General features: G+C 34.1%; 1 protein-coding gene across 1 annotated transcript in view; it reads left to right on the top strand.

Moving 5' to 3' along the window:
• The window catches only part of LOC148951266 (uncharacterized), a 108,069-nt gene that overhangs the window by 78,985 nt on the left and 11,669 nt on the right, over positions 1-17,415 (top strand). The window contains exons 7-8 of the mRNA XM_089091049.1: positions 290-529; positions 4,466-4,594. Of these exons, the coding sequence (XP_088947175.1) occupies positions 290-529; positions 4,466-4,594 (369 nt within the window). The remainder of the gene's footprint in view (positions 1-289; positions 530-4,465; positions 4,595-17,415) is intronic.

The following is a 17,415-nucleotide window of genomic DNA, read 5'->3' as shown; positions in this document are numbered from 1 at the left end:
CAATTTTTATGTCCAAAATTCACTTTGCCGAGCTAAGCTCAGTCCTCCGGTGCTTTCGTTAAAGGTTGGTCCCATCTTTGAGTTTCCAAACGTTTGTCAAAGAGATTTTGTCACCTGAATTATCTAATAACTCCTTGCATGATTTCTTAATCCTATTAGAAGTTGGACAATATTGCGACATTAACGTTACATGTTAATGACTTTGCTTTGGTTTCAAATATTTATATTTGACTGCTTAGATGAAAAATATATGCAGTCAAATTTTCTAATTTTTTTTATTTGGTTTCAGAAACCTGATTGCATATAAGTACATAATCAAAAGCATAGAAAATTTCTCCATATCCATTGTGTATGGGTTGTACTATTTTGGAAGAGGAAGATTAACTGCTTACAGCTACGCAAGATTTGTGAGATTTGACTCTTTGGCTTACGACTATCTTAATGCGTCTCAACAATTTTCTCCATTAATATTCCACGATTACGCCAACTTTATGAAAACATTCCAGCATACTCAGAATATGTCTATAACGTGAGTATTATTTGCCCAGGCCAGGCTGTAATCACCTGGGAATTGCTTTTGAATATTTTGTTCACAAATTTAATCTAATTATAGCTAGTTCTGTTTTTGTCCATAGATGGGAGTAAAGTCCGGCTTGGACAGTGAAGTCTATATAATATAAATAAAAAACTTTTTTTCAACTGAAGATAAGACACATTACAACTTAGAACGAATAGAAATCATTCCGTATATTAGGAGGGTTGCTTCTCCTCAATCCCTGGCTCTTCATACTTCGTGCTTGGAGAAGCTTCTTATTACAATTGAATGGCCCTTGGGTTTCAAGAGTGGCTCTTAAAGATATGGGACAAAAATCAAATTTTAGTCCAAAGAGCGAGATATTAAGGAGGGGCAGCCTCCCTATATACAATAATTTCTGTTTGTTATAAGTTTTAATGTTACAAGTTTTTGTTTGTTATAGGTTTTCTGTTTGTTATAAGTTTTACTTTCAATTGAAAAAGTATGTCTTTTTTATTCAATTCCTGATAATTTTTTCAAATAATACTAGGAAATCTGCGAAAAATTCCACCTAGAAAATTCTCCTTACTTTCATTTACAAATAGACTTGTTTTTTATTTGATTTTTGATCTTTTTTTAAAATTTTGCCGAAAATCCCCTCCGTGGACAAATTTTCCCGTAAATTCCTTTGTAACAGAAAGTTTCTCTCGCGGAAAATTCCCCCATGGAGGGTTTCTACCATGGAAAAATGCACTGCCCCACGGAAAAATGCCCCAGAAATTCCACCCTGCTGAAAACTTCGCAAGGGCAATTCCACCGAAACATCGTCACATATAAAATTAAAACGCCGAAGAGAAAGTAAGAAAAATAAAAAGAACTTTGCACAGGTATTCTGGCAAATTTCTCAAAATTAAAACTTTGTCTGGAAAATTCACTACTAAAAGCTTGCCTTTCCTTCAAAAATTCTCGCCGTGGAACATACCCTCACTGAAATTACCCCCTTCCCCCCCCCCAAAAAAAAAAAGAAAATGTCGGTATGTTTTCCAATAACAAACACTATTTATAAACTATGGCAAAATTTTATAACTTATAGCCCTTTCCCTAGGGGCTCATCCCCAGAGACATACCTATTGGGCTTTTCAACTACGATGGATAAAATGGCTATCTTAAAAATTGGGATCGGATGACTTTTGGGAAAAATGGGACTCGGGAAGGAAGCTAGTTGCTCACCAATCTTTTTGGTTGCTTAAAAAGGGCAAACAAAAAAACAAAACAAAAAAAGAACAAATAAACAGGCATTCGTGATCTTTGTTATGGCAAAAAAACTACAAAATTTCATATTTTACACACAGTAGCTTGAAACCTCTTCAGAAGGGTTCTCTGATACGCTGAATCTTATTTTGTGATTTTCATAAGGATTTCTTAATATTTTGGTGGTATTTTCCCCCTTTTTAAAAAATCAGAAAAATTTTCTCAGGTTCGTAACTTTTAATGGATAACACTAAATATAATGAATTTTATATCTTTAGAATCAACATGAACAGCCAATTCTTTTGGTATACCCATTGTTATCAAAATTCCATCTTTTAAAGTTTTTGTTACCATCAGGCTAAGTCACTCTTTACTTTTAGTTCGTTACCACGAAATGATTCGAGAATAGTATTTTTTAAAATTTACAACCAATGAACCAAATGAGGGGCACTTTTGCTTTAGGAAACTAACCGACTATTTTCAAGGAAGTAACTGCGCAAAAGACATGATTTTTCCACTGTGAGGATAAGGAACTTACAAAGATATAGCCTATATGTTGCTCATCTGAAAGACTCTATTTATTTGTAATTTGGTTCATTGCTTTTGAACTTTCATTTACAGAAGTCTGTATTCTTCAATATAGGAATCAAGAGTAATAAAGGTCCATTTGATAATCAAAAGCTGTATGATATAGCGCGTGGGCTACTACGAAGGTATATAAAGAATATCAGCTCATAACCCCGCAGTAAGCTGAGTACAGAACAGATATGGGAAACTTATAAGGGTTACGCCGAACCTAAGCTGCTCTCCAAGGAAAAAGCATAATTGATGCCATCTATTGTTTCCTTACAAAATCATGAAGCTGTCTGCTCTTTTTAAGTATTATTTTGTGCAGCTCTGATGCCTCTGGTGCTGATTTTATAGTCATTTCTATTTTTCGTTTCATCTGTGTAAGATAGGCTATATTAGTGTATGGTGCATTGACTTTTTCTTCAATTGCTAATTTTCAGAAATAATTGGTAAGGATCATGGTTTTTGTTTAATATTTTCGAAATTCAGTAAAATCAGTAATTTTATATTTTACACAAACTAGAAGAAAAGAATCATAGACCGCACTTGTTGCGTCTTTTTTTCATTTGTGGTTGCTGTACTTGGTCTTGATGTGTTTTCTTATTTATGGTTACAGGTAGCGTAAAGTACAATGTTAGTCAATTAACAAAAATAACTTGTACCACAAGCCAATAAGGGAGTACAAAAAAAAGCACACACACAAAAAAGAAACAATGGTTTGGATGCTAAAACAGAAAGATCAGCGTTCCGTATGTGGTTATATTTATAGCTCATTACTAGCACAACAACCGTAACGACCACCATAACAAAAAAGAAAAACTAAGAGTAATACAAGAAATAAAACATGTCTTTCTTGCAGTACATACGGTTGTTAGCAGTTGCATAGGGATAACATGATTATCATTCATGCTTCGATTAATTTATAAATATAGGGATCTTATAAGGCCCTTTTCGTGCTGAATGCTAAAATTTATCAACAATACTTGATTCAGCTGATGGATAAGCTTTAATGAAGATCAAATACCTGAGTACCTGACGTTAAATTGATTGCTGCCACATACAAAAGTAATTTTGCTGCGGTTAAAGTAGACAGCGAAATCAATTCGTCGTTCGGTTTCATTCATTAGTTAAGCAGTATAGTGGCTTTTATTTTAAACGGATTGCTTTGATAGATTTTGTCCTTCTAAAAGAGGAAAAAGAACGAAAAGAAAACGGGGAGATGAGATACTAATAACAATGGCTAAGATGTCAGTCAATAATAGTTCTAGAGCATGGGTACTACAAAAGTTTGAAGATAGTATGATAGAAATTCTCCAAAGAAACTGTCTAAGAGTAGTTTTAGGCACTCATTTGAGCAACCGTGTATCAAACAACAATCTGATTTGATCTTATTGTCTAGGGCTTTAATGAAATTTAGTTTAAGGTGGGCGTGTCACTTTTTACGGATGAAAACTGATAGGTTATCGAAAATGGCGATTTGGTAAATCCGGCAAGAGCTAAATGAAATGCAAGATCTCCTTCAATAAGACGAGTAGAGGTAATTAGAAGAGATTTAAAGGAGTTTGAAGTTTCATGGGAGGGAGTAAAGAGTGAATCTTGTGAATAGATGAGCATATGTACCAAAGTTTACCCAGCTGGCTTTCCGCTGCGATGAGTTGTTGGTAGTAGTAGTTTTATGTTATAAATTTCTCTGTCTTATATGCCGGCAAACGAATACTACCCAGATTTCTGATAGTGATTAAACAACCCATATTAACATCTAATTAGTCATTTTCTATATTCATTTCAAAATTTAAATTATTAGCTCATCTGAATACGATACTGCTAAATGAAATTTCTTATATTTTCCTCTTACCATAACTAGGACAGAAGCAAGGACCATCACGTAATGTCACCTTCTCTAGATAATTCAATCTTACTGTAAATATCATGGAATTCTTCTTTGCTGAAAGGGTCTATTTTATGCCCTTGTTTTCAAGCTCGACTTCGAAATAGTTGTTCACCCTTTGAAAAAAAAATATTCAACTCGACCAATTGTTGGTTGGACTGTCAATTGGCAATCCTTTGCTTTGCCTGATACTTTGAAAATTTCTGTAAGAATTTCTTTTTAAGTTTCAAATTTAACTTCAGGAGGGGACATATCTACAACAATGTCAACATATCAGGGAACAAAGAAGGTGCTGGCATCTACTATGAATATATGACGGTTTTTATTGACGAACTTCGGACCTATCAAGAAAAACTGAGAGATGAGATATTGTAAGTAAATAATCAAGCCAAGGATTTCAAGAAGCAGGCCTACTATATTATAAATAATCAAACCAACTAGATAGACATCAAATGTAGAAAAAAGGAAATTATGACGGGTATTAAAATATTCAGTATTTTGCTTTTTTTTACGATTGCAACTGCGCAAAATAGAAGGATCGAAGAGAAATGAATCATTTTGTTAATAATGCTTAACGATAGACTACTCATGTTATTTCGCCATTAAAATTATTCTCATTTAAATATCAATAAAAGATCTTTTTTTATTTCCATCGTGCCAATTCGATCTGGTCAAACTTGGTAATTTTGCCTGGTATCAAAGTTATGAATATGAAAAATCCAAGCAAAGTTGAAATAAAAATCTTAATTAAAAATTAGATTTACAATCAAACTGCCAATTAAAATCCATAGTTTGCAATCTATCATTCAATATTTCAAATTAACCATTAATACAAAGGTTCTTATAAGACAAGCAGGCAAAAAAATATCCCCAGCCCGTTATAGGGACTGTAGGCTGTAGTTGGTACTGTAGGCCCAAGACTACTGGAAAGAAACTTTTTGAAAAACAGCTCAATCTTGATGTTTGTGCTTGGATAAAAAAAAACAGAGAAAATATGTAGAAACGATTTAAATTTGTAATGTAAGACAGGTTAAATCAATAAGGTACGAAAATACCGTGAAAAATCGTACTCTAACTACCATGATTCGATAATCATTATTTATGCTGAGCTACCTTTATAAACGATCCTGGATTACTGTCATCACTTTTTTCATAGCAGTGCAAAAACTTCAAATTACAGATTTGCTACTCTTTATGTTATAAAACAAAATAGAAGATCCAGTTGCCTGATGAAACTTTTTACAGATATTCGGCCAAAAAATTTTCTTGTAAAGATAATCAGATTGAGTAAGGTTTCGAAGTTACTTGCTCTACTTCAGCTCTTCCAGGGAGTATGTTTTCATTTTTTAGGGATATAAAAAAAAACGCCACATCAAAAGACATTTGAAAAAAACGAGGAGTTTTTGTTGGAGGATTTTTTAGAAATTGATTTTTTAGAAATTCCTCAGAGAAGTAACGCCTTAGCAAGAGTTAGCTTCACAACAGAATCACCCTTTAAGTGTTCAAGCAGAGCAACATGAGGATATTTATTAACACTAAAAGCCTGTAAGGGCTATAGTTAACACAATAATACGATTCATTGTAAGCAAAAGCAATAGCAGGTCTAAAAAGGCTTAAAATTTGGATTTATTAAAGGTAAATAAAGAGAAAATATTAGAAATATGTTTTGTTTTCAGTAAAATGAAAATTATGTTCTGGTCTTTAGAAGGCACGTGCATTGTCAGTCCTACTCCTCTTAGATTCTGCTCGTTTTAAGTTTAACTCAGTTATTTATTGTAATTGCTGTTTACTTAGGGTTTCATTTGTTTATTGATGGTAATATATGGTAATTTTACGCTTCAAAGATTATTTTACGTTATTTCTGCTCATCTTTGGTTTAATGTCGCTCTTCAATTTTCTTTGAAAAACGTCTTTTGTGAAAGAAAGTTTTTAAAAATATTAACTGTGCTCGTTTTTTTATTGACATTGTCTTTTCCATTCGTTAAGAAAAGAATATTTTAAATTTTTTTGGTTTTTCTCAATAAGAATCTAGATTTTCGATTACAAATTATATTTTTGAAAAAATTATTTTGAACCTGGATAAGCTTACACGCTTTTGATTTAGTTAAATAGTAAGAGTAAAAGTAGTAATAGTAGTAGCCCTGATAGTTTCGACTTATTACCCTCAGTTGTCCGCAAGATATTCCTGATACGTTTTATTGACAACCAGTATCCACATAATGCCTTTTTATTTATTTTGATGTAACGTAAATTTTTCTGAAAGTTTCTTCTTTACACCATATTCCAGTACCAAGATATCCATCCTGGATATCTTAATAACCTGGTCTATTTTGACAGCCTGGATGCACTGGAAGTATTTTGATTTGGTTTAATAGTAGCAGTAATAGTAGCAGTAGTAGAATTAGAAGTAGTAGCAAAAGTGGTGGTAATATTTTTAGCCCTAAAATTTCCAGCTTAATAGCCTTGGTATTAGCAATAGTTGTAGTCCTATTAGCAGAAGTAATAGTAGGAGCATTGAGAGTAGTATTAGTAGTAACCTATCATGAGCTCTCGTACGAACATAATTTATTCATGTTTTTATGGGTTTTGTCACTGAGAATGAAAAAACAGGATTTTTCTCACTTTGATGGTTGTTTCTTGGATGTCAACAACAATTGAAGGATGTTTCATGGATGTCAACAACAATTTATGTATGTTTTTATGGTTTTTGTCACTGAAAATAAAAAACAGGATTTTCTCACTTTGATGGATGTTTCCTGGATGTCAACAACAATTGAATAATGTGTCTTGGCTGTCAACGGAAATTTATGGATGTTTTTATGGTTTATGTTACTGAGAATGAAAAAACTGGAATTTTCTAACTTCGATGGATTTTTCATGGATTTCAATAACAATTGAAGGATGTTTAATGGATGTTAACAGCAATTTATGTATGTTTTTATGGTTTTTGTCACTGGTAATGAAAAAACAGGATGTTTCTCACTTTGATGTATTTTCATGGTTTATTAATGTCTAATGGGGTCAAGGTCGATTTATTTGTTGTTGTTTGGCCAGGTGTAATGCATGTTTTTATGGTTTTTGTCACTGAGAATGAAAAAACAGGATTTTTCTCACTTTGATGTATTTTCAAGGTCAATTGATTTGTTGGTGTTCGTCCAGGAGAATTGTCTCTAGGCGAAGTTTGCGCATGCACATTAACGGTGGGGAAGAGATATATTGATCTAGGACTCGAGGGGGAAGTGAATTTCCGAGAACTTGATTTACATAATCGCTAGGGAGAATGTATTGACTCACGAAAGTGAAATTGGAAATGACATCACTTGTTTCCTAGGAATTATACGGGACTCTAAACAGATAAATTAATATTCTATTTTTGAATACGGCTTCTCTGATCTTTAGACTTAGTGATAAAATTAATATTCTATCGAAACCATAATAGTGTAGCTAGGAACATCTTAGAAATGAAGAGATTAACGCGGGAAAGGGTTTCCTAGGAATTTCAAATGTGACAGCGCAGGGATGCCAAAACAAAAGGAACACGCAGAAATTACGTTTAGGGATTATTTGGGCGAAACCGTTTTGAGACATTTTAGAAGATGATTTAAGCGAAACCATTTGAGGTATTTTAGAAGATGATTTTAGAAGATGATTTAGAAGAGGCTTTGAGGGTGAAACTCTGTGGTAGTTATAATACACAAGTTCCATTTGAACAGTCTTGTGAGGTCCCCTACCCCAACCCCAAAGGGTCCTCCTACACCAACCCCAAAGGTTCCACCCCCCCCCCCCAACCCCAATGGGCCTCCAAAGGTCCCCGGACCCCCAAACTCCCCCGGGCCCCCAATTGCCCCCCGATCCCCCAAAGGCCCCCGAGCCCCCAAAGCCCCCCCATTTTATTTAATACTTTTTATGTGCACGTGACACATAGAAGGGCCCCCACATTTCAAAAGGCTTTATTATATCTTTTCAGAACAAGTTCTTTTCTTAATATTCCCTCCTAAACCAATTTTATAAGTTGAAGTACTCATCCTTTTCACTACTACGTTACTTTATGGCTTTTTGAATATCCCATCACCAAGCAGTACTTTTCAAAAGAATTTTTTATATTATTTCAGAACAAGTTCTTTAAGTAATGTCCCGCCTAAACCAATTTTACAACTTGAAGTACTCATCCTTTTCACCCACAACTTTACTTTATGGCTTTTTGAATATCCCATCACCAAGCAGTACTTTTCAAAAGAATTTTTTATATTATTTCAGAACAAGTTCTTTACGTATTGTCCCTCCTTTATTTCTTTTTCACTGAAAAAATTCAGAATCTTAGTTGAACTTTTCTTCTGCCGGGAAAATATTCATAACTATGGTATAGCTTTTTCTATCTACTAGGGAAAAATTTAGAATAGAACTTTAAATTTCTTTATGTCTTGGTGAATATAAAACTGAAGTGGAAAATTTTTATTTTCTCTGAAGAAAATGGAATTTAATTGCGTTCATTGGTAAAATTCTGAAGAGAACTTGAAATTTTCTATCTTATGTGAAAAATTTGGAACATTATTTAGATTTTTTTCATCTCTTTGGGAGACATCAGAAGTGAAGTGAAATTTTTTTTTTATTATTTGGAAAAATAGAATTGAACAATAACTTATTTCTTTTCATTGAGAACATTTAGAATTAAAGTGGAACTTTTTATCTTCAAGGTAAGTATTCGCATCTAAGGTATAACTTTCCCTATCTTCTACGGAAAAATTTAGAAGCTTTTTATTATCCCTGGAGAAATTAGAATTGAAGTATGTTCTTTGGTAAAATTCAGAAGAGAACATGAACTTTTCTATCTTCTATGAAAAATTTGGAACAGTATTTTAAATTTTTCATCTCTTTGAGAAAGATCTGAATTTAAGTGGAAAATTTTTATATTATTTTGGAAAAATAGAATTGGTCAATAACTTAGTTCTTTTCATTGAGAAAATTCAGAATTGAAGTTGAACTTTTCTTCACTTCATTGAAAAAATTTAAAATTGAAGTAGAACTTTTTATCTTCATAGCAAATATTCGCAGCTAAGGTATAGCTTTTTCTATCTACTACGGAAAAATTTAGAACAGATCTTTAAATTTCTTTGTTTTGGTGAACTTAAAACTGGAGTGGAAGATTTGCATTTTCTCTGGAGAAATTAGAATTGAATTGTGTTCTTTGGTAAATTTCAGAAGTGAACTTGAACTTTTCTATCTTCTATGAAAGATTTGGAACATTATTTTAAATTTTGTCATCTCTTTGGGAAAAATCTGAACTGAAGCGGAGAATTTGGTATCTTTGGTAGAAAACTTGCTAGTTCGAACAGAAAACGAGTTATCACTGATGAAAATTATTATTTCTAAGAGAAATTTGCGTGTGTTAATTAAAAGTATGTTAGTTTTAAGGTAAAATGTTGTTACTTTGATGAGAAGGTTTGTTAGTGTTAAGCAAAACTTGCCACTTCTGACAGAAAAGCTGTTATCACAATAAAAAAATGTTACTTCTAAGAAAACTTTGGTATCTTTGACAGAAAACTTGCTAGTTCGAACAGAAAAAGTGTTATCACTGATAAAAAAAATTATTTCTAAGAGAAATTTGCGTGTGTTCAGTAAAAGTATGTTAGAATTAAGGTAAAATGTCGTTATTTTGATGAGAAGGTTTGTTAGTGTTAAGCAGAACTTGCTACTTCTGACAGAAAAGTTGTTATCACAGTCAAAAAATGTTACTTCTAAGAAAAAATTTGGTATCTTTGGTAGAAAACTTGCTAGATCGAACAGAAAAAGTGTTATCATAGATGAACAATATTAATTCTAAGAGAAATTTGTGTGTGTTCAGTAAAAGTATGTTAGTATTAAGGTAAAATGTCGTTACTTTGATGAGAAGGTTTGTTAGTGTTAAGCAGAACTTGCTACTTCTGAAAGAAAAGTTGTTATCACAGTCAAAAAAATGTAACTTCTAAGAAAAAATTTGGTATCTTTGATAGAAAACTTGGTAGTTCGAACAGAAAAAGTGTTATTATTGATGAAAAATATTATTTCTAAGAGGGATTTGTGTGTGTTCAGTAAACATTTCGTGGTATTAAAGAAGATTGTTGTTACTTTGATGCACACATTTAAAATACTTATGATTTTACTAATAATATTTGATTTTTGTTCTGAAAAGATATAAAAAAGCCTTTTGAAAGTATTGCTTGGTGATGGGATATTCAAAAAGCCCTAAACTAAAGTTGTGGGTGAAAAGGATGAGTACTTCAATTTGTAAAATTGGTTTAGGAGGGACATTACGTAAAGAACGTGTTCCGAAATAATATAAAAAAGCCGTTTGAAAAGTACTGCTTGGCGTTGGGGTATTCAAAAAGCCATAAAGTAAAGTTGTGGTGAAAAGGATGAGTACTTCAAGTTGTAAAATTGGTTTAGGCGGGACATTACGCAAAGAACTTGTTCTGAAATAATATAAAAAAGTCTTTTGAAAAGTACTTCTTGGCGTTGGGGTATTCAAAAAGTCGTAAGGTAAAGTTGTGGTGAAAAGGATGAGTACATCAACTTGTAAAATGGGTTTAGGAGGGAATATTAAGAAAAGAACTTGTTCTGAAAAGATATAATAAAGCCTTTTGAAATGTGGGGGCCCTTCTATGTGTCACGTGCACATAAAAAGCATTAAAAAATGGGGTAGGGCCTTTGGGGGCTCGGGGGCCATTGGGGGCCCGGGGGGAATTTGGGGGTCCGGGGACCTTTGGGGGCCTACTGGGGTTGGGGGGGGGTGGCGGAACCTTTGGGGTTGGTGTAGGAGGACCCTTTGGGGTCGGGGTAGGGGACCTCACAACACTGTTCAAATAGAACTTGTGTATTATAACGACCACAGAGTTTCACCCTCAAATCCTCTTTTAAATCATCTTCTAAAATTATCTTCTAAAATGCCTCAAACGGTTGCGCTTAAATCATCTTCTAAAATGTCTTAAAACGGTTTCGCCCAAATAATCTCTAAACGTAATTTCAGCGTGTTCCTTTTGTTTTGACATCCCTGCACTGTCACATTTGAAATTCCTAGGAAACCCTTTCCTGCGGTAATCTCTTCATCTCTAAGATGTTCCTAACTACACTATTATGGTTTCGATAGAATATTAATTTTATCGCTAAGTCTAAAGATCAAAGAATCCGTATTCAAAAAATAGAATATTAATTTATCTCTTTAGAGTCCCGTATAATTCCTAGATAACAAGTGATGTCATTTCTAATTTCCCTTTCGTGAATCAATACATTCTCCCTAGCGATTATGTAAATCAAGTTCTCGGAAATTCACTTCCCCCTCGAGTCCTAGACCAAAACATTTTCCCCACCGTCAATGCGCATTTGGAAACTTCGCCCGGAGACAATTCTCCTGGACGAACACCAACAAATCAATTGACCTTGAAAATACATCAAAGTGAGAAAAATCCTGTTTTTTTTTCATTCTCAGTGACAAAAACCATAAAAATATGCATTACACCTGGCCAAACAACAACAAATAAATCGACCTTGACCCCATTAGACATTAATAAACCATGAAAATACATCAAAGTGAGAAAAATCCTGTTTTTTCATTCTCAGTGACAAAAACCATAAAAACATGCATAAATTGCTGTTGACATCCATGACACATCCTTCAATTGTTGTTGACATCCAGGAAACATCCATCAAAGTGAGAAAAATCCTGTTTTTTCATTCTCAGTGAAAAAAACCATAAAAACATGCATAAATTGCTGTTGACATCCAAGAAAAATCCTTCAATTGTTGTTGACATCCAAGAAACAACCATCCAAGTGAGAAATCCTGTTTTTTCATTCTCAGTGACAAAAACCATAAGAACATGCATAAATTATGTTCGTACGGGAGCTCATGATAGGTTACTACTAGTATTAGTGATAGCAGTAGTAGTATTAGCAGTAGGAGTAGTCGTTTTAGTATTCCATTGTTACTTTATGATCTAGTTCAATATCCCTTTCTCATATATTGATATGTATAATTTAGTACTTTAAGCCGTATCTTAGAAATTGCTGATACGCCCTTTTGGTAAACTGCATGTATATAGTGTGTTATAATTTAGACCCCCCCCCCCAACAGATCTTGTAAGCTCAACATTAATACCATTAGTCTTGGTAATAGTAGTACTAATGTCTTAGTAGTACTTAGTAGCAGTAGTATTACTACTACTACTAGCAGTAGTAGTACTACTACTACTAGCAGTAGTATTACTACTCCTACTAGCAGTAGTAGTTCGTACACAGTGCATTGTTACTAGTTCAACATAACCCTCAGAATACCCTGAATGTATCAACTTACTACTCTATACCGAAATGAGATACTGCTTATATGCTTTTTGATAGTATACATACCTGTAGCGTGTTTCAATTTGATTCAATATCTCCTTAAACATATCCTGAGAGTTTCTCCTTAATACCCTTAGCCTTAGTATAAGTATTGGTAGAAGAAGTAGAAGTAGTAGCATGTATACAGTACCTTTTGGTTGGTTCAACGTCCCCCTCAGAATGTACTGAAAGTTTCAACTTAATACTTTAAGCTACTCTTGGGATACAGCTGTTACGTCCTTTTAATACCTTGCATGGACGTAGTGTGTTTCATTTTAGTTCAATATTCTCTTCAATATTCCCAGAAAAGTTCTTCGTAATATCCTTAGCTTCAGTAGTATAGAAGCGATAGTCGTATTTGTAGTAGTTATAGTAGTGGTAACAACTGTAGTAGTAGTTCTAGTAGTAGTACCAGTTGTAGCTGTAGCAGTAGGAGTAGTATTATGCACATAGTGCCTTCCTGTTAGTTCAACATCCCATTTAATATGCCTGAAATCTTCAACTTATCTCCCCAGTCCATTCCCATGATATACTGATACGACCTTTTGACAACCTGCATGCACAAAGTGTGTTTTGATTTCGTTCAACACCCCCCTAAACATTCCTTGAGTGTTACACCTTCATACCTTTAGCCTCACTAGTAGTAGTAGTAGTAGTAATCGTAGAAATAGTAGTAATAATAGTATCAGAAACAGTAGTAGTGGTAGGAGTATGCACCATGGGCGCCCATATGGGGGGCCCCCCCCCTGGCTGAATGATGCTGCCTTATTTTTATATTTTTGTTCTGACATTTCTCTTATATAGCATTAAAAGTGACAATTAGACGAGGTTTGCCCCCCCCCCTGGAATTCAGCTTATGGGCGCCCATGGTATGCACAGTGCCAGCAGAAGTGTCTTTTCGTTCGTTCAACATTCCTGTCAACAAACCCTGAAAGTTTCAACTTAATACTCTAAGCAGTTCCTGCGAAATTGCTCTTACATCCTTTTTGCAACCAGAATGCACATAGCGTGATTTGACTAGGTTCAGCATTCCCCCAAATATTCCCTTAAAGTTTCACCTTAGTACTCTTAGCCTCAGTAGAAGTAGTAGTTGTAGCAGTAGTAGTAGCACTAAAGGTAACATGCACACTGTGCCTTCTTGTTAGCTCAAAATACGCCTCAACATACACTGGGTGTTTCAAATTAATGCTCTAAGCCAATCCTGAGACACTGTTGGTTCAAACTTTTGACATTCTACATGCTCAGAGCGGGTTTTTATTAAGCTTAACATCCCCGTAAACATACTCTGAAAGCTTCATCTTTTTACCCCTAGTTTTAGTAGTAGCAATAGTTATGTAGTAGTAGTAGCATTAGTAGTAGTATGCTCATAACACTTTTTGTTTTTTTTTCAGCATCACCCCTCAACACAAGCTGAAAAATTTCAACAGGATATCCTAAATAGTTTCAGGGACATAAACTATACGTCCTTATGGCAACCTACATGCACATATTGTGTTTTGATTTAGTTCAACCGTCCCCTCAACATTCTCTAAAATTTTCACCTTAATACCCTTATTTTTAGTAATAGTAGTAGAAGTAGCAGTAGCAATAGTAGTACCAGTAGTAGTACTAGCAGTAGTGGTAGTAGTACAGCAATAATAGTAGTTGTAGTAGAATTAGTAGTAATAGTACGCAAATTTTCTCTTTTGATCAGTTCAACACCCTCCACAACAAGCCCTGTAAATTTCAATTTCATACTCCAACCCGTTTCGAAGATATTGCTGATACGTATTTTTGGCAACCTGCATGCAAACACTGTATATTCATTTAGTTCAATTAGGCCTACCCCCCCCCCTTAAATATTCCCTGATTTATCACCTTCACAGCTTTAGTCTTAGTGGTAGTAGCATTCACAGTAGTAATAGCAGGAGTATAAGCAGTAGCAGTAATAGCAGTAGTAGTATTAGAAGTAGAAGTAGTAGTAACAGTAGTACCAGTAGTACTAGTGTAACAGTAGTACTAGTAGCAGAAATAATATGCACATATTGCCTTTTGGTTAGTTGAACATTGCACTCGTCATGCCCTGTAAGTTTCAACTTAACATTCTAAGCTATTCCCAAGATATTACTGATATTTTCTTTCGTTAATTTGTATGGATAGGCTTTAGTGGGTTTTAATTTATTTCAACTTCCCTCTCAGCATTTCCTGAAATTTTCATCTGAATACCTTAGCCTTAGTAGTAGTCACAATAGAATTAGTAGTTGTAGTAGTAGTAGTTGTGGTAGCTGAAGTAGTAGTGGTAGCAATAGTAGTAGCAGTAGCAGTAGAGGTAATAATTATAGTAGTAGAATTAATAGTAGTAGTAGTAGTAGCAGTAGTGGTAATAGTAGTCGTAGTAGTAATAGTAGTTGTACCAGCAATAGCAGAAGTAATAGTAGTAGCATTAGTAGTAGCAGTAGTAGTAATAGTGATGGTAGTAGTAGTTCTAGTGGTAATAGTGGTAGTAACGGTAATAGTAGTATTAATGTTAAAAGTAGTAGTAGTGATGGTAGTAGTAGGAGTAGCAGTAGTAGTATTAGCAGCAGTGACAGTATTAATAGAGGCAGTGGTCGTAGTAGTAGTAGTAGTAGTAGTAGTAGTAGTAGTAGTAGCAGTAGTAGTAGTAGTAGTAGTAGTAGTTGTATTAGTAGCAGTAGTAGTAGTAGCAGCATTTGTAGTAGTAGAAGTAGGATTAGCAGTGGTGACATGTATATATTGCTTTTTGTTTAATTCATCACCCTTCTCATCACTCCCTAAAATATCCAGCCTAATCCTCCTAAGCCATTCCAGAGATACACTCTTTTGACGACCTACATGCACAGAGTATGCTTTAATCTAGTTTGACACTCCCCTCAAAATTCCCTGTAAGCTTCACCTGAATGACCTCATCCTTCTGTACTTAAACAATGGGTGAATTGTATAAATTTCAGCCTTTGCTCCAAAGATTGTGGAGGGATGTCATCCCTAGAGGCATAGTTATAGGATATTTCAACTATGCTGAACTAGATGGCTATCTCAAAATTTTGATCAGATGTCTCTGGGGAAGAGAGGTGTATGGGAGGACCCATGAAAAGGTGCTTAAAAAGACACCTGAAAAATGTGCGTTTGCCCTCCAATTACTTTTGACTCTTGAAAAGTGCACTGAAACTGTCAATTTTCAATCGAAGGAGTCCCTTTCAAAGTTTCTACGACAACCCCTTCCAGACCAAATACTTTGGCGAAAAGAAAATAAATGTGCTCAATTCACTCTTCACTTAGGCAGCGGTACTGCGTTCCTTATGAAAGTGGTCTCTATGCACCATACCTAAAACAATCAACCTCCTCAACTCCTTTTTCCCCAGGAATTCCTATCAGTTAATATAAAATCAACTCAATCCTCCTTGTAAAACTACCCTGGAAAAATCTCTTCCCTCAATCTTTTTAACTCCAAATAAAATTCAAAAAATGAATTACATCATTCTTGCCATATCAACATAGTGGGAAAAAAGGACCAACCCTTGACCTCACCCCTAATCTATAGTGCTACAATTATAAGAAGAAATCATACTCAAGCTTGTGCCTGACGCAGGTACAATCTTGATGCCGGTTTTTCTTAGAATACTATGTTTCATCTTTACTCAAATAGTCAAAACTAGAGCGATTCAAGGAGATATGCAACCTTAAAAAACCTTAAAAATCAATCTTAGCAACATATACATTTTTAAAAATACTATTTTTTTACCTCTTTGAACTTCCCCGTTATTTCGCAGTTACACAAAGAGACAAAAAATAAAGGCTGGTTGAAAAATAATGGTAATCCATAACGTTGACCACAGGAAATTCCTAAACCTACGCTATACATTCATCCCCGTCTATCTTGTCCACCTTGTGGACACGATGTGTAAAAACTCAAAAAACCTAATACCTGGCCATGGACTTGCAAAAGTTTTTGATTTGATTAACAACAATATATTCGTAGAAAAACAAAATGAATTTCAAGTTGATTCTCTTTTAATTAATTATTGTTTTTTTCTCTTTTTTGTTTTGTTTTGTGTGTGTGTGTTGAGTCTTTGAAAGGTTGAAATTACCTTTTTTTTTTTTTTTTTTTTTTTTTTTTTTTTTTTTTTTTTTTTAGTATTTATGCCATTTCTGTTTTTACCCTGTGGTTTGTTTCTTGGCCATAGAGCCTTACGGGGGTTCTATATTGAAGTGTTTTTGTCGTAATTTATTTGTTAATCAAATTGATTGATTGTTTGATCATAGGGTAGCCCACATGGAATAAATTGATTGCTTGGTAGTCCCCTGTTTAGTTTTTGATTTTTTTTTCTCTCTCTTCTTTTTTTATGTGGATCATTGTATTTTATGATTTTTTTTTTCTCTTGTTTATTTTTTTTTTTTTGTTTTTTTTTTTTTCTTTTGTTTAGTCTCTTAAAGGTGTGAATGTATGATGCTGAAAATGTTTTTGTGTTTTATGTATTTGCTTCATTTTGTTTCTCCCCTGTTTTTTTCCTGGCCATAGAGCCTTACGGGGGAGTTTATATTGAAGTGTATTTTGTTAAGTTTATTGATTGAATAAATCGATTGATTGATTGATTCATTCATATTTCGTTAGAATATGAGTCAAATGCCTGAACTCATAGTCTGATCCTTTCTCAATTTACAGAGGGATTCCTCTCATGTCCGGTCTTATTCCTTGCAATAATAAACAAGCTTGATGTTGAAATCTCTTATAAAGGGAAATTTTTTTATGGTTCAACTATTTTAGAGATGTGTTATAAAAAATTAAAAAGCAGCAATCCTTTACACCTCCCTTCTTCAGAGAGCCAGCTTGACCAACATCATGG

Source organism: Artemia sp. Qi Xiang Cuo, chromosome 6 (assembly GCF_049724085.1).
Source record: "Artemia sp. Qi Xiang Cuo chromosome 6, ASM4972408v1, whole genome shotgun sequence".
Lineage (NCBI taxonomy): Eukaryota > Metazoa > Arthropoda > Branchiopoda > Anostraca > Artemiidae > Artemia > Artemia sp. Qi Xiang Cuo.
The sequence above is the reverse complement of the archived record's forward strand: the minus strand, read 5'-3'. Positions and strand labels throughout refer to the sequence as shown.